Consider the following 22,144-nt stretch of genomic DNA (forward strand, 5'->3'; position numbering starts at 1 on the left):
ACTTCATATGAAGAGGGGATAAAGGGAGGCTATCCACCTCCTGCATGTCTGCAGAGAAAACGCTTTAGGTAACAATCCCATGTGCCAATCTGAGCAGAACGTGACTGATTTTAGCAGTAAATTTCTTAAATAAAGGAACAACTCATTTTTAAATCATTTTACTGTTTACACCATAGTCACATTAAAATTGGCAGAACTCCCATGACAGACAAGACAGAGACCTGTCATGCAAGGAAAAATAGTGAAAGTTTCATAAAGCTTGAGACAAGTACCACGGTAACACAAGGATGGCTGCAGCAATCTCAGGGAGCAGGTAGGAACAAAGGGTGCTACAGTGACAGCTGGCCTGAGGCCACTGCTATTTCCTAAGGGGAATTTCCTAATATGCTTGGTAAGCAGAGCACTTGTAACAAATGTAAACAGAATAGGGTACCATTTCTGCAGAGTAAATTCTACAGGTTCCTGGGCAAGGTCTACAAATCTCACATGATATAAATGGTTGCTGAATTAGGATTTTGCAAAGGCAGCCCCATAACCAACATCCTGGGAAATGTTACCACCAGTGAAATTCTTAGGCCAAAAAATAAATAGCCACACATACCAAACCTACACACCGTGAATTAAAATGGTGCCATGTTAGGGCTTATGAAAGAACCAGAGCAGGAAACTATTCAAACAAAAGATCCTCATCCTTCTCTTCAGCCAAAAGATTAGCAGGCTCCATCACCTCTCCAGCTGCCCTCCGCTGTTCCAAGTCCTTCTCTGATTTTTCCTTGAGAATCTTTTTCTTCTCTTGGATTTTCTTTAACCTGTAAAACAAGGAGGGGATTTTCTGAACATGGTTTCAGTTCTAAGTAGATGTGATTTCTTCTAGTTTTGTAACAATAACATCTACAAACTAGAACAAAACTTTCATTTTTAGTGATTTATAACCCATTTTTAAAGTATTTGAGGTAGAACATAGACATTTTAAGCTAGTAACAGACTTCAAAAGTTCCTATCCCAGACTGAATAAACTTTGAAATCCACCCCTTAATAATGGAACAGCGTTTGAGCATTCAGACATTTAATAAAATTTTGGATCATTCCATCTCGATCACAACCCTGAATGTCACTGAAGGACAGAAACACAATAACCTCTTATAATTAAGATTATAAATCATACTCAGATGCTACTCAAGATCCAAGAAGGCCACATCCTTCCTGAATACTTGCCTTCACCTGTCTCCCACTTCTCGGAAGCTGGCACACTGACCCGTGTACTATACCTATTGAGGATCTGCTGTCCCTACGAGGCCTAACTGTTCATAACCAACTCCGGTAGATGCATCATTTCTGAGGACTGTGCTAATCCTCTAATGGTGTCATTTATCTGATTACATAATGCCCCCCAGTACTTTATACTTTCTCCTGGAGCATGTTCACTATGCAATACATAAATGTTAACTGATTAATTCCAGTTTCTTTTTATGTGGGAGACACCCGATCTAAATTAGGATTTCATTTTAAAGAATAATCAAGTCTATCAATAGTTTCTCCTAAGGGCCTAACTTTCTAGAGTACCACATTTTAAGTATATGCAAAACTCAGCATACATTAGTCTCCATAGCCCTATGTCAATATTAGGTCTTGCTTCTCATTTATCACAATAAAATACAGGCTGTGCTAATTCTAAAGAACGTAAGCCAACATGTCTCTGAGAAAATCTAGCCTTTGGAATATGAAAACAAAAAAATGACCAATTCCAACAAACCTATAGAACTCTTCTCGCTCTCTCTCATCCAGCTCTGTGATGATATAAGCAAGGGTACGTTCGATCCGGGGAATGATGACTAGGGTTTAAAAAAATAGATATGTGTATATATATATATATATATATATGTATACATATATATGAGAACTTCAAACCTTTTTTCAAACTGCCAGTGCTCATCTGTATAATGGATACTTTTTCTAATTGTAAAATTAATGTACATTTAATACAGGAAAGTTGGAAAACAAAAAAAATAAAGTATAATCCAACCACCCTAAAATAACTACTGTAAATATTTTGGTATATACCTTTCTAGTGTCCTTTCTATAGACCAAGAACACTGAATCACAATATACACCACACTGAATATACTGGATTTATATGAATATGTAACACTGAACCACAGATGCTAGTTTAAACAGAACACCAATCCACTGTTAAAAAGTAAATCATCAGGGATACCAGGGTCAGGAGATCAAGCCCCATGTCAGGCTCCATGCTTAGCATGGAGCCTGCTTGGGATTCTCTCTCTCTCCCTCTGCCCCTCTTTCCAACTCGCACTCTTAAAAAAAAAAAAAAAAAAAAAATTAAGATAAAAAGTAGATCATCAAGCAAAGAGAATGCACTAAGTTGTAGAGTTTTACAGTAGTCATAAGGTGCTATTTTACATACAATTTGCCTATCTGCTTCTAAAAACTGAACTCACTGAAGAGTTGGAATGATTTATAACCTTACCCATTTTGTTTTGCTTGCAATTCCACTGACAAAGCCTGGCACTAGCAACCAGCCAGGAAATGTGTGTAGAGTTTTGAAAAATGAGATGACCTCATCTTTAACACCAAAAGACCAAAATAAGTTCTGTGCTGTTTAAAATCTATTCCTTTCTTACCTTAAAACTGAGCATTTCTTTAATGAAAACGGAGTTCTTTGAACGGAAAGTATTGTGCCAACATTAAGTGTAGTTTTAGAATAAGAGATGGAAAAAAAAAATGCATCAAATGGGAAAATGTTTAGGAATCAAGAAGAGCAGGACATAAAGCTTACAGGAAACGGATTTAAAGTTAAATATTTAATGTGTTCAAAAGATTACTGAATCACTGGAAAGAACTAAAGAAAACACTAGAGCTCTTGAAAAATAGTTTTGCCCTTTATTCATAACCAGGAATGAATAAAACACTTCAGAACTTTTAACTTCCCATTCCATTGTGTAACTCACCCCCAAATCATAAACATACTTCTATCAAAGCACTTAGTAACACTTTACTGCTGTCTCATGGCCCTTCCCACTGTGGACAGGGGCAAGGTCTTATTCACCTTGTGATCAGTGCCGGATTCCCAGCAGTTACATAACAAATGTGGAGGTGTGGACAAGTGGGTGAACAAAGAGCCTCACGGCAGCTTACACTCACCATGTTCAATGGCATTTACACGCCTGTTGGTTATCTTAATAGCTTCATCCAAAGTAACAAAGGAAGTCTAAAATAAGAGAATAATGTAAGCATGAAGTCTTCCTAATCATGTCCTGTTCACTTGGCTTCCCTCAGACTGCACTTGTAGAGAACATTTGGAAACCAAGACTACTTTTCAATCTGCTCAAACAGGAAAATTCTTGTGAGATTTCCACAGAGCTAATACTATTTCTATGCTATTCTAATTTGTTCACTTCAGATTTGCCTAATGTTATAAAAGTGGCAAGGGGAAAGAATCAGGCACTATTACATAGATCTACATTAACTGGTCACAAAAGGGAAAAAATAGCTTTCATGCATAAACTAGGTTATATTTACATTTAAATCCAGTATCCACTGTTGCTGTTCTCACCTACACAAGAGTGAAACTATACCACTGCACACACATTTTGTTAGTAGTAAGAAGTAGACACAAAGGTACAGAAGCCATCATTTAAGGAATCAAAACATCCCTGGCTTTTTTTTACATAAAGTCACGGAAACAGTTTAAAGCAGTAAGTGCAGGACGTGTGGATTCAAGACCTGAAGCTTCCCCTCTCGGCTCTCAGCTCTCAGATATCAAACCGCCGCAAGTCTCTAGTTCTCCTGCTACTGACCTGAAGTGAAGCCAGTTCCACCAGTAATTCCACTGCTTTGGCATAATTCCTCTTTAATTTAGCCAATTGTTCCCCACCTCTGGCTAAACCAGTCAGTTCATAACCTGAAAGAACCAGTTAGACAACACTTGTAAGTAGACGTAAATAATCTTCCCGATAAATTTCCCAAAAAGAAGTCAGAAGAATACCAACCAAGAAGAAACAAATTCACTAACCCCTGTTAAATGGAAACATTAAGTACCCATCCTACTCCCTAGGCATGCTGAACTGTGAACATGTTTGTTTTGATGTGAAGTTTTAAGCATTTAAGTTTTTATTTAAATTCAGGTTAGTTAACATACAGTGTAATATTTGTTTCAGGCATACAATACAGTGATTCAACACTTCCATATAATACCCGGTACTCATCACAAATGTACTCCTTAATCCCCATCACCATCACCTATGTAACCCATCCCCCACCCAGCTCCTCTCTGGTAACCATCAGTTTGTTCTCCAGAGTTCAGACTTAACAGTGAACACACTTTTCTCCCCAAGGAAGCTATTCTAAATATAACTATAGAAGCTTTTAACCAACCTTCACTTTATTCACATTGTGCCCCATTCCCTTGTATCATATGGCCTGATGCCTGCCCATAGTACAGTAACTCTCCATTAACAAGTGACTCTCTAGGATGCTCCATGTCTTTATTCAAGCTGTACTAAATATCCTCTGTGAACCAATGAAAGAATAGTACCAAAAACTGTTGTTTCTATGAAGAAAAGTTGATTACTTTGAAAAGACTCAACAAAGATGTGTTACTACCCAAAAAATGCTATCAAATTAGGAAATTCTAATACAATTGTAAAAAATTGAGGCTGAGCTATAAAATCTAGGAAGATTCAGCAGAGAGTCTAAAACCTTAAAGAAATTCAAACTGGAAATTATAAGCAATGCATTATGGGTGCAGTTTATGCAGAAAGACAACACAGAAGTCTTTTTTTTTTTTTAATAGCAAATGACTGTATATTTAAGTATATCTAGGTGGAAATAAAACATTTTAAGACATTACAATGTTTTAAGACCCCTGCCATAACACTTTAACTAACCATCGTCCCAATCGTACCAGATGAGAAGGCTGCTAACACACTGGAGCCACTGAAATCAAAGAAGGTCTATCTAGCACCATTTTCCAGAAAAAAGTTTAAAGAGGAACCTGGAGAATCCAGCGACACAGACTACCCAAGTTTCACACTTACTGTCAGTTCCTTCATGGTAATGTTCAAACACTGGCAAAGTAACCCCTGTTAAATACAAAACGTGTGAATTACAAACATGCCCTTGAAGTACTGTTTCTTAATCACCACTCTTCCCCTGTGTTTCTTTTTCAGCAAATACTCAAAAGTCAAGAGACTGTCTGGAACTGGAACTGGTTTCAATAAATGAATTTAGGAACTTGCTATCTTAAGCGTTCATTCCTATTTAATAATCAAATTATCCTGAGTCATAAGAGATCTGTCACAATTTTCTTCCTTTCAGTTTTGAGGTATACATAAAATGCAGGAAAAAAACTGCACATATTTTACACATACATTTTGATGCATTTAGATACCTGGGTACACCCATAATACCATCACCACAATCAAGCCAATCAACCCATCTATCACCTCCAAAAGATTTATTGTGTCCCTTTTCGTGTGTGTTAAGAACACTCAACACAAGATCTACCCTAAGTTTTTAGGTACACAACACTGCATTGTTAACTATAGGCACTATGTTGTACAGCAGATCTCTGGAACTTATTCATCTTGTGTAACTGTAACTTTATAGCTATTGAACAGCTCCCCATTTCCCCCACCCCCATCCTCTGGCAATGGTTTTAACATGTAAAGCCAATAAACTTGTTCTAAGTAGAAGAGATTAGTTAGGACATGAAGATCTTGCTGTATGAACACATTAGTTTTTAAATGTCATTTTTTTCTTGGGGCACCTCAGTTGGTTAAGCGTCCGACTTCATCTCAGGACATGATCTTGCAGTTCATCGGTTTGAGCCCCACATCAGGCTCTATGCTGACAGCTCAGAGCCTGAAGCCTGCTCTGGACTCTCAGTCTACCCCTCTCTCTCTCTCTCTCTCTCTCTCTCTTTCTCTCTGCCCCTCTCCCACTCGTGCTGTCTCAAAAATAAAAACATTAAAAAAATAAATAAATGTCATCTTTTCTTCCCAGGCATGCTAAAGGGTTGAAAAGTTACCTGCTACATTATCTTTCTTAGCTCGAATCTTCACTTGGGCTTTATTTACATTTTGAATTACTGTGGTGCTGCAGAAAGAGAAAAGGCCATGATTTAGTTGAGATTTTAGAGTGAGAAAACTACAGAGACCGATCAGGTAATTTCAACAAGGATGAGATAGCACAATTAAGTATGTTCTGAGAATGGTCTTTCCAGAAAAAGAAAAAAAAAAAAAAAAAAAATCTGTGCTGCCAGAAGAGGGCCTCAAAGAGTAAAGAATGAACAATTTTTCAAAACATTAAGGGGGAAAAAAAAAAAGTTACAGAGAGGGAGGGAGGCAAACCATAAGAGACTCTTAAATACTGAGAACAAACTGAGGGTTGATGGGGGTGGGGGAGAGGGGAAAATGGGTGATGGGCATGGAGGAGGGCACTTGGGATGAGCACTGGGTGTTGTATGGAAATCAATTTGACAACAAATTATATTTAATATAAAAAAATTAACCATAAGAAAATAACAAAAAATTTTAAAGTACACGGATTGACTTTTCAGTCAGGCATGTGGTGCCAGAAAGGTGATTTAAGGGCTTTTATTCAGCTAATGTAATTTAGAGAAAATTCGTTCCTTCTAACCTTCTAGATTTGGCTAAGCAGGACTTTAATTCCTTTAACCTGGAACCTAACTTCCATCTGGTTTTGTCTGACTCCCCAGTTTGTTCTTGCAGTGTTTTCACCATAACCACCCTAAAACACATTCACATTCCACTCATACTACTGATTCCCTGTCTCTGCCAGAAAAGTCAATGCAAGGTGCTGTCCCACAAACACTGGCAAAATTAAAGTCCATCTCTTCACAAAAGGCCTTCTGCCCCTGAGGCTGTAAGACCTGCCCATTAGGTAATGCTCCTGGATAACACAAACTAAGAATGGAGACACTGTGTCATTGGGTAAAGACAACAAAAATGAAAAACCCTGAAAATTTCCACCTCTGCCCCCAAATAGCCATTTGCCTTCAGGAAGGCACTGAATTTAAATGAGGAATAACAATGCTTGCCTGGTTTCCTCACAAGGTTATTTGGGGAGAATCATACAATGTAACTGGCAAAACCCCCTTTGTAAAACAAAAACATTTTATATTGTTTGTAAAGCATGTACTGATGTGATAAAGGGCATAAATTCTCTAAGGCCTTCAACAACCAATTCCATTCTCAAACTTATCCTAAGGAAGTAATTCTACAGAAACAAAAAAATATATATACATGAAGATGTTTACAGCATCTTTTCTAATACTCAAAAAATCTGAAAATCAACCCAAAAGTCCACCATTAGAAATGGTTAATAAATTATGTACATTTAGAGAAAGGTTATACAGCTATGTAAAAACCAGAAAAAATTTTCATGATACAATGTTAAATGAAAACAGACTAGGGGCGCCTGGGCGGCTCAGTCGGTTGAGCGGCCGACTTCGGCTCAGGTCATGATCTCGTGGTCTGTGAGTTCGAGCCCCGCGTCAGGCTCTGTGCTGACAGCTCAGAGCCTGGAGCCTGTTTCAGATTCTGTGTCTCCCTCTCTCTGACCCTCCCCCATTCATGCTCTGTCTCTGTCTCAAAAATAAATAAACGTTAAAAAAAAATTTATAAAAAAACAAACTATAAAATGTTGAAGTACCCTGTGCCTCCAACTGTGTAACAGACACATGTGGATGATAATAAAGACACTAGTGTTAGGGTGACAGAGTAGTAGCAACGAACACTTGCACCCCCATCGTTTGTCTTTATTGCTTATATGGTTTTCATTAAGAACAGCTTTGAAGTGAAATTATGAACATGAAAGCACTTTGATTTTTCAAAACACCCCATTAAGTCTTCTTACCTGAAGTCCCCTGCCGTGAACTTGGCCTCTGCAAGTGAAAAGGCAGCTTCTCTCATCACTTCACCCATCAACATTTTAGTCTGGAAAAGCATAAACCAACAACTGATCCAACCAAGTTTATTACAAGGAAAAAACATCAAAATTACATTTCTTTAATAACCAGTATTTTATGCCAGGTGCGTGCCTAAAATAATGACTTGATAACAAAAATATCCAATTTTGTTTTAACAGTTTTGGTTATGGTCAGTTAATAGTGTTACAAAACCATACAGTTTATAATTAAAACATCAGAATAAAGACATTAAGAAATAGAAAACGATCTTTACTGAAGGACCAATCTTATTCCTGAATGAGTTCATGCCAATTTTCTCACTGCAATGCAGTCAAAATCTTAATGGCATAGTGGCTTTAATATAAACCTGAAATATTTAATGTTTGAGAATATTCAATAACCTTTTTAAAAAAAAAGTTAGGGCAGATGGGCAGAGTTGCCAAGTATTAAAAATATATAGCTACACGGGTGCCTAAGTGGCTCAGTCAGTTTAGCATCCAACTTCAGCTCAGGTCATGATCTCACAATTTGTGGGTTTGAGCCCCGCAATGGGCTCTGTGCTGACAGCTCAGAGCCTGGAGCCTGCTTCAGATTCTGTGTCCCCCTTTGTCTCTGCCCCCTCTCCCCCTTGCACTCAGTTTATTGCTCAAAAAATAAACATTGGAAAAATTGTTTTTAATGGGGTGCCTGGGTGGCTCAGTGGGTTAAGCATCCGACTTCGGCTCAGGTCATGATCACAAGGTTTGTGAGCTTGAGCCCCACGTCAGGCTCTGTGCTGTCAGTTCTGAGCCTGGAGCTTGCTTCGGATTCTGTGTCTCCCTCTCTCTGCCCTTCCCCCACTCATGCTCGGTCTCTCAAAAAATGAATAAATGCTAAAAAAAAAAAAAAAAAAAAAAAAAAATTTAAAATTTTTAAAAATGTATACCTACAATAAGGAAATTCATCCCATATGGGAAAGATAAGACAATGAAACAGAACAGTACTCGGAAAGAGCCGCAAGCCTATATGGGAATTTGGTAACAAAGAGACCATTCAACTGGTCACCCACTTACAAAATGATAAAGCTAAATCCCTACCTCCTCACATCTCTCTCACTCACACACACACACACACACACACACACACACACACACACACACACTCTCTCTCTCTCTCTCTCTCTCTCCCCAGAAGTCATTAGTTTCAAAAAAAACTATAAAGTACAGAATATTCTCTTAATCTTTTTAGGCCTTTCTAAGCATTATGTATAACCCAAGTACTATGTTAAAAAGAAAAAAAAGACTTCACCAAACAAGAAATATTTTTTAAAAAGGCTAGGAGAAAATATTTTTGGCATTTTACACACTAACCAGACTACTGTAGAACTTCTACAAAAAGATATTCACCAAGAAAATCAAATTACCAGTAAACATGAAAAGAGGCTCAACCTGACAATCAAAAGTAGTGCAAATTAAAAGATACCAATTTTAGTCCCATAGATTGGCAACAAATAAAAAAGATTACTAATACACAGTTATGATGAATTTGAGAGAATAGGTGCTCTCATAATCATTTGACAGGAATGTAAATTAGTATAACAACTTGGAAAACAATTTGACAGTTATCCATCAAAAATTTAAATGAATAGATCCTTGAGATTCTAAGATTTTCCAGAGAAATGCCAGTACATATACTGTCAGAAGGTGGAGAAGGGACAGTCGAGCATCTTCCAGGCTAAGACGACATGAGACCGAAACCCAATGCAAGGCACTGCAGACCATTTACAGTTTTATGCAGGGAGCGACCAACAATCCAGGCAGCTATGCAGCTATCTCTGCCAAGTCTGGATCACAAACCCCCAGCTTTTATAGAGGGGGTGGGGGGTATGGTGGGGAGATCACAAGGGAGTTACCTAAAGTGATACCCTCTGTGCACCAGCCATCTCTACCAGTTGCCAAGCGAAGTCATTGCGCAGCACGAACAAGATGGAGCACTGACAAATGGGAGTCAGTGCTGTCAGCGTTACTACACTCTACCCTCAACATCTTTACGGCCCGTATAACCTTTACACACCATTCTTCCACAATGACCCTACGGACAGGTATTGGGAGGGGACTTGCATCTCTATACCACAGCAGCAACAACAGATCTGTACGACCAAAGAAAATACTTAGAACTACAATTTCCCAGCAACGCTTTCTGCAGACCCAGCAGTCAGAGCAATTGTAAACTTCAGCGTAAGTGGTGGCCTATGACAAGACGTTTCCAGACACAATAGAAACATTAACGATGCAAGGTTAAGGGCAGTAAGAAATGTTTTACAGGCAACAGATGTGGCAAATCTTCATTCATAAACAACAGGGTAGTGGTTTGGGCCCCATGAGCTAAGAACACCCCTGGCTTAGGTATTTTCCCTGGGAAAAGACCCCATGTATTTTGCCCCTTAGTATCATCAAAGGGTGTACCTATATTGTACAGGGGCATTTCGGTTTGCACTAACAACCCTACCTCAATACCAAGCATCAGAAATTCAGAAGCAGTTATTTGCATGTATTGGGCCCTGACCAATGCATAATAAAGGGTTAAGAATACTACTGGATGGGAGGCCGTGGCCCCAAGGGATTAGGATACCAAGCCACCTGGAGGAGGCATTCCAAGTTTATTTTCAATGAACTAAAGTCTTAACCATGTGGGAGGTCTTGTAGCAATCACAAAAGGAGGCCCTCCTCCCCAACAGACCATGGGTCTCCAGATAACACCTGCATGAGAGCTGCAAACTGCATGGGTGTTGCTGGTGAGGTGTTCATATGTAGATGTCTGTCTTGCTATGGGCATAGCTTTAAGGAGATGAATTGCTGGTTAGTCTTGGAGACCATCCTTTCAGGGATCCACCCATGATAAAGTCTTTAATGTGCTATTAGCCCATTCATCCTTTCAATTAGGCCTGCAACAGTGAGGCTGTATGGCAGGTGGGAAGTCCATAATATACCCAGGTCTCTGCCCATTTTTGGAGATCATGGCCAGTAAAATGTGTCCCTTGATCACTGAGTAGGGGGTGTTTGTACATGCTCTCCAGTTTTGTTAATCTGTTACAGTTGCAGCCTGATTAGCTCTTTTTATAGGCTAAGGCTTGTACAAGTCCTGTGCAAGTGTCCACACAGGTCTGTACATATTTGTGCCCTCCCAATACTGGCAAAGGGCTTATGTAATAGATCTGCCAGTGAGAAACAGAGTTTATAGTCCACCCAATACACCCCAGGGTGTGGCATAAGGTCCATCGCTTGAGATGGCACTGGGGGCAGTTCTTGTCAGCAGCTTGTAGACTGAATATTTTACAGAAAAATGTAATCTCATTTCTCAGGTACTTTTGGGACCTCAGTGTCCTGATTTATGATGGACCCATTCTGCTACATCAGACAGGGTCAGCATTTTCTCCAGCTGAAGGGCTCATACCCAGACTAGAGCATTTGCCTCAGGATTGCCTGGTAGTGTGGATGGGGAGTGAGCAGGGACATATGCCATACTTGGATGGCTGTTCGATGGCTGCATTGGGCTTAGAGCATACTACCCAAACATCTTCTCACAGTTCTACTTTCCGCAGGGGTCTATTTAATACAGCCCAGCCTTCTTTGTGTCATCATTGCATCTAGGTTGTCAACCTTTACAACACTGCCCAGCTGTCAGCAGCCAAATTGATGGGCACTGGCTCATGTGTCAACACAATCCATACCATTTTCAATTCTGCCCACTGACTTTGATTAGTTCCTTCAAACCAAAGTACATCAGAATCCAGCTGGATGGCAGAGGAATGCCAAATAGGCAAGTTTCCCCAGCAACAGCCATCAGTATACTATGCACCTGCTGGAGATGAGCCTACCTCTTCCCTTACTGGGGGCGGGGAAGGAAGCATAAAGTCAGACAATTCTGAAGTTGGGCAGGGTCGATTTAAGTGACCAGCCCTAGTACCAGGTGCAGCTCATGAGAGAGGAGGTTCCTCCTCTGTAGATAAGCATGCCATTTCTGTAAGGTGCTTACCTGGGCACAGGCACTCTTAGGTTTGCTGAACATGTCTGTCCTTAGTTCATCCTCCTACCAGCAGAGAGGTTCGTACCATCACAGGCAAATCATCACTCAGGCCTTCCATCTGCTGCAGTGCAAGATATATAACTAATACCTGTGCTTCCACGGGATTCTACCTGGCTTCTGTTTCCTTCCATAATTGAAGCCACAGAATCCTAACAGGATCCGTTTCCCATTTCATCCATCACACAAGCCCCAACCAAACCCTTCTAGACATGAATTTACATCTAATTCACATCTAAGTCACAGCTGGCATTAATATCCCCAAGGTCTGTACTTGTTTTACTGTCATTTTTTAGGATAGCCTCTTGTTGGTTTGCACCCCAATCTCATTAGCTTCCCCTCCTAACCAAGGCATATAAAAGGTCTTAATGTCTGCCCTATCACTAGACAGGGAATAAGTAGTCTTCAGTAACCCAGTAAACCAACAAAAAGCCTATAATTCCTTTACCGTTTTAGGGACTAGGAAGGTTTACATTTTATCAATGACCATCTGTGGCATCACTGGTCTTACACAAACTGATGATGCCCAGGAACTTTACTGATTAACCCAGTCTTTGGATTTGTTGGTATTTACCTCTCACCCTCAAGACTTCACACCTGGAATGAGGTGGCTGCTTGAGACAGGGAGGATAAATCATCATAAGTTAACATAACACTGACATGATGATAAAGCACCATCTCTTCTGAAAATATTCATTTTTCCAAATCTCTGGCTACCATCCTGTGACAAACAGAGGGACTAAGGAGATAACCTTGGGCAACACCTGGAAGGTCACTCGGGTTCCACACGAAGGGAAATTGGTCTTGGGATTCACATCCTAATGAATGCTGGAAAAGGCATTAGACAAGTCTAGCAGGTAATGATAAGTCTTAATGGATGCCATGATTTCCCCTAACAATAAGGCTGTATTAGGTATCATGGCATGGATGAGCAGAGTAATTTTACTGAGTTCCCTATAATCTACTGTCATTTGCCAGGTCCCATTAAATTTCATTATAGGCCAAACCAACTACTGAACGGGCTTTGAGCAGGCCTGATTACCTCCACCTTTTCTAATTCTTTAATGGTGGCAATAATCTCATCATGCCCCCCCTAATAAGTAGCTCATATCATTTTATGTTTATTACTCTTTAGAAACCAGCAGCTGTATAGGTGCGCATTTTGCCATGACCCACAACAAGTTTCACTACTTGGATACACAACTGAATCCACCTGTCGTTGTTAGATTCAGATCCTGCAGAACATTGATGCCCAAAATACTCAGAAACGTGGGAGATATGCACTAGAAAACAACAGGCAGGAAGTCTGCAATCTGTAAGTAAAGACTAGTTTGCAGAACTTTGATAATCTGCCCCACATAAATATCTACTGCCTTTACTTTCCCCCCAAATTTCAAGGGGATTCCGTAAGTGTGCATTCAGCTCCAGTATCTATTAGAGCTGGTAGTCTGTAAGTGCAAGACCAATAAATGGTTAATTCAACATGCAGCATCTGTTTGCCCCCTACTGCAAGCAATGTTAGCATAATCCCTAGTCTCTAGGGGTAAGGTGTATCCACTCCCAAAATTCCTATTAGCAGAGGTGCTCTGGGGAACACACCTGGTTTTCTTGAGCTTTCCTCCAAGGGAATAAACTGCTTTCCCTTAAGCAATGTCTTCCATAGGCTTACCAAGACCAAACTGGGTTGTGTAGATTTTCTCTCCAGGACCTGTATAAAATTAGATCTTGGCAATAATTTTTGAGAGACCTTGATGGACCCCCTCTCTGCCATTTTATCATTGGCAGGATCCTTTGTTTTCCCATTTTTCAACCTATTTCCCTTATGACAGATTCTTCTGGTTTGACTTAAGTCAGCCACCATAATAGCTACTATAGCAAATGAGTTGATTAACCAAAGGGACAAGAACAGATACTAAGTCCCATATCATGTCCCTGGGGCTGACTGTAATATAAGGTCTTCCATACCAGAGAAAAATAATTCTTTGTTTAGGCCTCTAAAATGCTAGGCATAAATGGCAGGTTTCATTCCCAGTTCACATATAATTTCTTGCAGTTCTTGCATAGAGATCAGGGAATATCCCCTTTGCTAGGCCAAGTTTTTTTTTTTTTATTCCCATTATATTTCAGTTTTTATTAATGGTTGGCTCACAGTCACAAGTTCAGCACACTGGTATGTAATGCATTATTTATTCTCTAATTTGTTTATTCATTACTATATATAGGATATATACATATATAATTAAAGCTGAATTGGGTCCCCATGAGGTATATGTTGAAGTCCTAACCCTGGTTAAAATGAGGCCTTTAGGCTAGAATCTAATTCAATCTGACGTCCTTTTAATAAGAACATTACAACACACAGAGAGACACCACAGAGGAAAAACCATGTGTGGACACAGCCATCTGCAAGCCAGAGACAGGCTTCAGTTAGGCCAAGTTATCTTAATACTAGCATTTATCCAGTCAAATTAGCTAAGTGCCCGTGGTTCTCACCTAGGACTGTGGCATGTATTTGTCACAAGGCAGGTTGAGCAGGAACTGAGGCCATTTTTGACGTCCCAAACCTCCACCAGAACACCATCTTCCCCAGTATCCCACAGTCCCAACACTCAAGCTGCCACCCTTTTTTCGGCCCTCCTTCTTAAAGTGGCTGACTGGCTCCACTACGTCAGGGGCAGAATATTCCCTCACAGTCGTTTCCTGAGCATGGGAATTTCTTCTGCTCATCCTCAGGCAAACAAGCAGCCTGGGGCTCTGTTCCAACCAAAGGGCATGCCTATAAATCATCTTCCCCCTCTAGGAAAACATCCTCCTCATCAGAGCCATTACCCCAGGGATCGCAGGCCTCAGGACGCCAACTGTCCTGAGACCTCACAGTTCTCCCTTTATTGCGAGGTAGTGAGCACTCACCCTCCTCCGCCCGCCACCAACGGCCCTCATTCCCAAGTGCCCCACCCCCCCCAACCCCGCTGCTGGATTCCTCCGGACAGAACAACCCTAGGGGAAGAACGTGTTGCTCCCACATCCTCTTACAAAGCCAATGCCACCTCTCCGGTCCGTTCCAAATCCCTCTCTACTCCCAACTCTCCCTCCATGGCACCTCACAACACACAGACCAACTGCCAAGCCACCGCCACAACTGCTATTCCACTCTCCCTCCTCCTTTTCTCCCCCTCTCCCGGTTTCAGGCAGGCTATACACCAACCCCTTGGCCATTTTCAGGGCACCCCCGCACTCACACACCCGGCCAAGTCTCCCCACATGGCGGTGGCTAGCCAGCTCAGGCTCCCCCAACCCCTGGCCCCTAGACCAGGCTAGCTTCACTTTCAGTTTCCTGGCTGGCTTGCCGGCTGGTAGAAGATGGAGGAGGGACACTGAGAAGGCACTCAGAAAAACAACGCAAGCCTCTCAGAACCGGTTACACCCTTTTACTCACAGTAACTTACCGACAGGGAGGGATCAGGAAGCCTAACGACCCAAAGAGCTACTGTCCGCCAAGCCTGGCCCATAATCCCCTGCTTTTATAGAGCAAGGGGCATGGTGGAGTGGTTACAGGATAATTACCTAAAGTGGCACCTTCTGTGCACCAACCATCCCACTAGTTACCTCGAGCAGCTCCTCCAACCACCTCTACTACTTACCTAAAGTGGCACCTTCTGTGTGCCAGCCATCTCTACTAGTTACCTAAAGTGGCGCCCTCTGTGGGCCACTTTAGGGAAGATCAGGACAAGCCTTCCCACATTCTGGTTACGGCAAACATTAACCTCCACAGAGCCTGGAACACATAGCCCCAAAGTCATAGTGCAGGCATGAACAAGATGGAGGGCCAAAGATGGAGTCAGTGTTGTCAGTACTCTTACACATACACAAAAGGATTTAAGAGTACCCTCCCCCCAAAAATAGTAAAACTACACATTCATCAACAGAAAAACGGCTAAATTCCATTGTCCATTCAATGGAGTACCATGCAGCTGCTATAAAGAAAAAGGAAAATCTATGCACTGATGTAGATAGCTGTCCAAACTCTGCCAGGGGGAGCAGCCAGGAAACGTTATTGAATTACATAACAATTGCATGTCTGTTGCTAAAAACATCATGAAAGACAGACAGGGAGACTGAAAGACTAAAAATCAAAGTGTCATGAAGAACTCCTCTGGGAAATGAAACAAGGGTAGTTAGGTAGGGGAAGAGGAATAACTTTCACTTTTTAAATATACTTCCATATTCACATAGCAATTACCCAAAAAGCAATGAATTGAAACATACTATGGGCCAGCACTGTTCTAGGGACAAGAAAGTCTCTGCTCTCAAGGAACTAACCAACCAAACAAGAAAATATGCAGTAATACATACTACAACTAAAATAAGGAAATGTGACAGAAGTAAATATGGTGGTCACTTCTGATTAGGTAATGAGGGATGGCCTCTCTGAAGAGACCAGAATGGCCAGAGGAGCAAATCACAAGAAGTTCTGAGGAAAGAACATTTCAGGCAGAAGAAACAGCTGCTGAAAAGGTCCTGGAGGAAGATGGTAGGGAGAATGTTCCAAATGAGATCAGAGAGGCAGGCAGGGGCCAGATGGGATCAAGTGGGGCTTTGCAGGCAAGAGTAATGAGTTTGAATTTTATTAAGTAATCTGAAACTTGTTACAGTGATAATGGTATTTTTACTTTTGAAAGAAAAAAAAATTAGGGGCGCCTGGGTGGCTCAGTCAGTTGGGTGTCCGACTTCAGCTCAGGTCATGATCTCATGGTTCGTGGGTTCGAGCCCCACATCAGGCTCTGCGCAGACAGGCTCAAAGCCTGGAGCCTGCTTCAGTTCTGTGTCTCCCTCTCTCCCTGCCCCTCCCCTGCTCACACTCTGTCTCTCTCTCTCAAAAATAAACAAACACACAAAAAAAATTTTTTTAAATAATAAAAAGACAAAATTTTAAATTAAAATAACTTAAAAGAAAAATTTAAATGCCAATAGCCATGCTAGATTTTCCTTAGATACCTCTAATATAACTGTTCTAAAAACAGTTCATTCTACCTCTATTATCTTCTTTAGGATCTGTCGAAATCGAAGAGTTAAGGCATCAGATTTTTTCTTCAGGAGGTTTCGACCTGTCTGTGCTCCTTTTAATCGAGCCTTCATGATGGTCTGTGCCCTATACAAACAAAGTTAGAGACATTTATTCCCACTGTTTAAAAGACATACAAATATCTCCCCAATACAGTGTTAAAATCATGCTTCATTCTTTGATGTCATGAGAATAAGAATATATAGCACTTGTGCTGACAGTTACAATTAATTGGTTTCTCAATACTGTAGATTTCCACCCTCAGCATTCCATAAATAAGAAGTTCATTTATTTAAAACAGAAACAATTCTTTAACCAATATCTGGAATTAGTTATTAAATTATGATAAAATTTATCAGGAGTTCTATCTTATAATGCCACCATAGTTAAAATATTAATTTGATTTGTAAGTTAAAATAATATCTGTGTTTCCATTACACATGTATTAAGCATTTAAAAAAAAATCTGTCCACTAATAAATATCATAATTTGAAATGCACTTACCTCAGGACCAACAATTCCACTTTGAGGAATTTATCCTACAGATTTACTCCCACATATACACAAAAATATACACAAGGTTAAGGATGAGTACTCCAGCCTTATATGTAATAGCAAAAGGGTGGATATTAGTGTCCCATAAATCATGGTTCTTCCAAGGGAATGTTATGCAGTCATAAAAAAAAATAAGAGGAAGGTAGATCTACATATGCTCCCTATTTTATATTCTCTTACTCATACAAAATAAGGGATAAATATGCTTATTTTGATACAGAGAATAGTTCTAGAAAAGATTCACAGAAACTGATAAGTTTCCTTTGGGAAATGGGACTGAGTGAAAAAAAATGGATTACTTTATACTATTATATTTATATTCCTTTTAACCTTTTGAGTTTTATACCACAACCATTTATTACTTTTTCTATTAAAAGTGTGGCACTAATGTTTTCATATCATCAGTCAAAATCCTACCAGCAATCATTTTATTAATTTGTAAATGATTCTAGGAAACAATGACACATATAAGTAAAGACTTCTGAGAAGTGGCAAACTACTGAAGTCTCCTTACCTCCTTATTCCAATCTTTTCCTATCAGAAATCCCAATACAAGTCAAGAAAGTAATAGCAGAAATTGACATTTCTGTCCTTCCTACCCTATGCCAGGTAAAATTTAATTTTTAAAAAAAAGTGGGTAATACAATTTAACAATATGTTGTATAATGTTGATAAAATGATTTGTATAAAGGGATATAATTTCATATTACCAGTGTTGTAACAAACTGCAAAGTATCATGTATTAATGGACTTTTGGGTAAATTCCTAGATTTTACTCATCTTTTACCATAGGGGAAACGTTACTGAGATAATTCCATAGCTGGAATAAACTTTAAACATTATTTTGAAAATGAGACTTAGAAAAACGAAACACTTTCTCACTCTAGGTGAAAAAAAATAAACAGACTGAAACAGATTTCTGACTCCAGTGCCTTGTCCAAGGCTCAAATCAAGGCTCAAACCTAGTCCCACTGTATCTCAACCACATGCCACGCTGCCTATTAGAAACAGCATCACACGGGGCGGGGGATGCCTGCGTGTCTCAGTAGGTTGAGAGCCGCCAGACTTCGGCTCAGGTCATGGTCTCACCTCACGGTTCATGGGTTCGAGCCCCGCATCAGGCTCTGTGCTGACAGCTCTGAGCCTGCTTCAGATTCTGTCTCCCTCTCTCTCTCTCTGCCCCTTCTCGACTCACTCTCTCAAAAATAAATGTTAAAAAAAAATTAAAAAAAAAAAAAAGAAACAGCATCATATAAACAGTTCTCTCTTTGAAAACTATCAGTGGCTGACTTTGTACTGACTGGCCTCACTGAAGGTCTAAGCAAAGCTGGTTCAGTTTCCAGCCTGAGCTGGAGCTATCCTCCCCAATGTGTACATTTAACATATCATATTGTTGACACTAAGGACCAGAATTTGAGCTCGAAGGGTTGGATCAAATTTAAGTCAAATCCCAGTACTGCAGATTCCAGCAAGTTTATTGTAAAAAAGATAATCTGGTTGATAAAACTGAATTTACCATGCTAATTTTAATTTCCTCCCAGCTAATGGCACTTCTGTGAAACAGATTTTAATTCTTGAGATTTGAAGAGTGACTTGCCCAAGGACTTACAGCCAGTATGTCATAAAACCTGTAAGATGCAAGTATCTGACACAGAAGTCACGAAAGTATTTTATATCCTAGCTCTTAAAACACATATTCTTTTATAAGTTTCAGAGCCACTTGACCATAGGAAAAATGTATGACCTTCATCTAGAATGATGACTGTTTTCAGCTGAATCAAACGCATCTGACTGCATGACAAAATACCCACTGCTAAGCCTTAGGGAAAATATTTAGAGAAGCAGTTATTTCCTGCACCTGATTTTCCTCTCAATCAGCAAGCTGAGTGCTCTTAAATAGCAGTTTTCACCTTTTGGAACCTATTAGTCTTCCTGTATAAGCCCAAAGAAGTTTATTTTCACTTTAGTCTCAAAGTAAAAACAAAACAAAAATGCTAACATTCTGACTACTATCAAAGATAAACACAGCCAGACATTAAAATGGTGAAAACAGAATTTGTTCAGTAATCACTAACAGTGGGAGAAAGAGCTGAGCTCCATTCTGATTTGTGCAGAAGTGGTTGGGTATTTCAAAGGAATAAGGGAGAGGACTAAGAGCGGCCTCAAGAAGGGTCACAGAACTGAAAAATTACCAAGGGCTAGTCAGTAAAAATGACTTTAGGCAAGCTGTGTCTACTAGCTGGCAATCATGAAGTTAGGATTCTATCCTCCCACAGAGACTGGCAGACAGAGGCCCTATCCTTCCTAATATCTATGTTTCAAAGAAATGGCTTTCAGGTCCTTGAGAAAGGGACTTCTAAGTTATAGAATAGACATATACATCTCAAAAAGTAAAGAAAGGATTCATAATTGTAAGCTACTTTTACTGAATACCTTAAGAAAGGGAAGTCAGGAGCCTATTGTCAAGTATTGGGTCGTGGCATCTGGGTGGCTCAGCTGGTTAAGCGTCTGACTTTGGCTTGGGTCATTATCTTGCAGTGCATGAGTTCGAGACCCGCATCAGGCTCTGTGCTGGCCGCTCAGAGCCTGGAATCTGCTTTGGGTTCTGTGTCTCCCTCTCTCTCTGCCCCTCCCCCTCTTGCTCTCTGTCTCTCTAAAAAAAAAAAAAAGAAGAAGAAAAGAAAAAAAAAGTATTGGATAGAACAAACAATAAATTCTCCTGGAAGCACTGAGCTTTCTCAGGCAGCCATGTTGATGGCCTTAGGCCATGCTAGAATTTGGTGGTCTCTCAGCACAGACATTTGGTAAGACTCAAACTCAAGTACTGGGAGTTCTGCAGATCTCACTACTTCAAAGTAGCCTTGATCCTGACCTATTTTACAGGCAGTGCCTTTCTCCACAATTGGCTTGCTTCCCACCTAATACAAATATCTACTAGAAAATCAGTAGGTAAAGGTAAAAAATAACAAAATCCCAAAACGCTTTCATTTCATTAAGAACTGCAGCCACCCTGGAAAGAAATCTAGGAGTGAGTTTGAATATAATTCTTTTATTTTAAGCATTATCAGATTCTCTAAGAAAAAGATCAAGATGAAGAAAAAGAAAAAGAACAGAACACCCCCAAAGAAATAGGACCACAATCTAAAGATCTAAATGTCAGAGGCAAACCTGATTTCCTGCTCCTTGCTGGAAAAAACAAACAAACAAGACAAAAGGAAGTGGCAGAAGAGAGAGAAAATAACAATCTATACTTTCCACACATTGTTAGGCACATTTGAGAAAACTACAAGACCTTTTACAACTGTTCAAACACAGGGCTTTTTCTCCTGCCAAAGAATTCAGACAAAAGAGAAAGGCAGGCCACAACTGGGCAGATTCCAAGGCATAGGTTCACTCAAGGAACATTTTTTGTAGACTTTCTATGGATTAATTATTAAGACACTCTTCTCCTGGAGAAAGCTCACAGTACAGGGGGAAAGATATGTAAACAAATATCCACTTTACAGTGTGATGGGTGGTATTAACAGAGGTCTGAACACGGGGCAATGGTGATGAAGCAAAAAAAGAGTGCCTGGGAAACTCAGGGATATCTTCCAGCCGCAGGTAACATTTCATGGGATCTTAGAAAATGAGAAAAGGGATCCAAGATCGAATCTGACGTCCACGCTAGTGCAATTCGATTCAACCCCCAATTTGGCCTAGAAGCCTCTTCTATGTGCTTATCACAGTAAACTTCCCTTCTCAAAGTATTTATGAAACCTCGCTGACCTGTCCATCTCTCCGCTGAACTGTAAGCTCTCTAAGGCAAAACTGGCGACGATTCATAGTTCTATAAACCCAGTGCCCAGCTCAATAAGGGAATATGGAACGAATGGCTCGATTAATGAATAAAGACTGCGGACCTCCATAAAAACCAGCAGTTCAGACAGACTGTTCCTACGGCTTGGGATCTGTCCAGTCTGGTTCCCTCAAAGGAATATGTGAGGGGGTCATCAGGAAGCGTCGTCCCAGACTCACGAAAAGGGACGGGGTGAGCTCAGGATCTACCCAGGAAACAATGAACCTCCCTGCTAGTCCAGGGTATGGAGGGGTCGCTGCTCCGAACAGGCGTTCATGAACCTATGAATGCTGCTCGACCCGTTCTGTTACTTACATGCGCGAGGGAAAGATTTCAATTCGGTCTTTGCCCGACATTCTGACGATGATAGTTCGGTTCGAGTCTGGGCCGGGCTATCGTGGCTGCAACACCCACAGCCACACGGACCTCCTCTACGGGAGTCAGCTGGTTGTATCACCTGACCTCCTCGCGTTGCTAAGTGGCAGCCGGGATTCTTACACACGCATTCTTCACTTCCGCTTCCTGTTGGCACTTGGCGGGGGCGGTTGGGGAGGACAAAAAAAAAAAAAAAAAAAGACGATGCCCGGATGTTGAGGCCTCGCCCCCCTCCACCCCCGAACCGCCCCTCACTTCCGGTTCGCCTCCTAGCCCCTCCCCCTCCCCCTCCCAGGAGGCT

The 22,144-nt window shown here is 40.6% G+C and overlaps 2 protein-coding genes across 6 annotated transcripts in view; one reads left to right on the top strand and one right to left on the bottom strand.

The window, feature by feature from the left end:
- The window catches only part of PALS1 (protein associated with LIN7 1, MAGUK family member), a 99,534-nt gene extending 93,870 nt beyond the window's left edge, over window positions 1-5,664 (top strand). For all 5 annotated transcript variants that reach the window (XM_042989944.1, XM_042989939.1, XM_042989940.1 and 2 more), the window contains exon 15: window positions 5,190-5,664. In XM_042989944.1, coding sequence (XP_042845878.1) covers window positions 5,190-5,244 — 55 coding nt within the window. In that variant the 3' untranslated portion in view covers window positions 5,245-5,664. The remainder of the gene's footprint in view (window positions 1-5,189) is intronic.
- On the bottom strand, window positions 143-21,976 carry ATP6V1D (ATPase H+ transporting V1 subunit D). The gene is made up of 9 exons (XM_007095173.3): window positions 21,784-21,976; window positions 17,045-17,162; window positions 7,900-7,979; window positions 6,050-6,117; window positions 5,058-5,102; window positions 3,819-3,922; window positions 3,163-3,229; window positions 1,754-1,832; window positions 143-809 (listed from the first exon to the last, which is right to left on the bottom strand). The coding sequence occupies exons 1-9, from the start codon at window positions 21,822-21,824 to the stop codon at window positions 668-670; spliced, it is 744 nt and encodes a 247-aa protein (XP_007095235.1). The 5' UTR covers window positions 21,825-21,976; the 3' UTR covers window positions 143-667.
- Window positions 21,977-22,144: the final 168 nt, after the last annotated feature.

This window comes from Panthera tigris, chromosome B3 (assembly GCF_018350195.1).
Source record: "Panthera tigris isolate Pti1 chromosome B3, P.tigris_Pti1_mat1.1, whole genome shotgun sequence".
NCBI lineage: Eukaryota > Metazoa > Chordata > Mammalia > Carnivora > Felidae > Panthera > Panthera tigris.

Excerpts from the sequence above, each read along its gene's own strand:
- ATP6V1D (XM_007095173.3), bottom strand. The coding sequence starts at position 21,824 with ATGTCGGGCAAAGACCGAATTGAAATCTTTCCCTCGCGCAT. Across the intron at positions 5,103-6,049 it reads TAAGAAAGATAATGTAGCAG|GGGTTACTTTGCCAGTGTTT; the intron begins GTAACTTTTCAA and ends TGTATTTAACAG. Across the intron at positions 810-1,753 it reads GAGCGAGAAGAGTTCTATAG|GTTAAAGAAAATCCAAGAGA; the intron begins GTTTGTTGGAAT and ends CTTGTTTTACAG.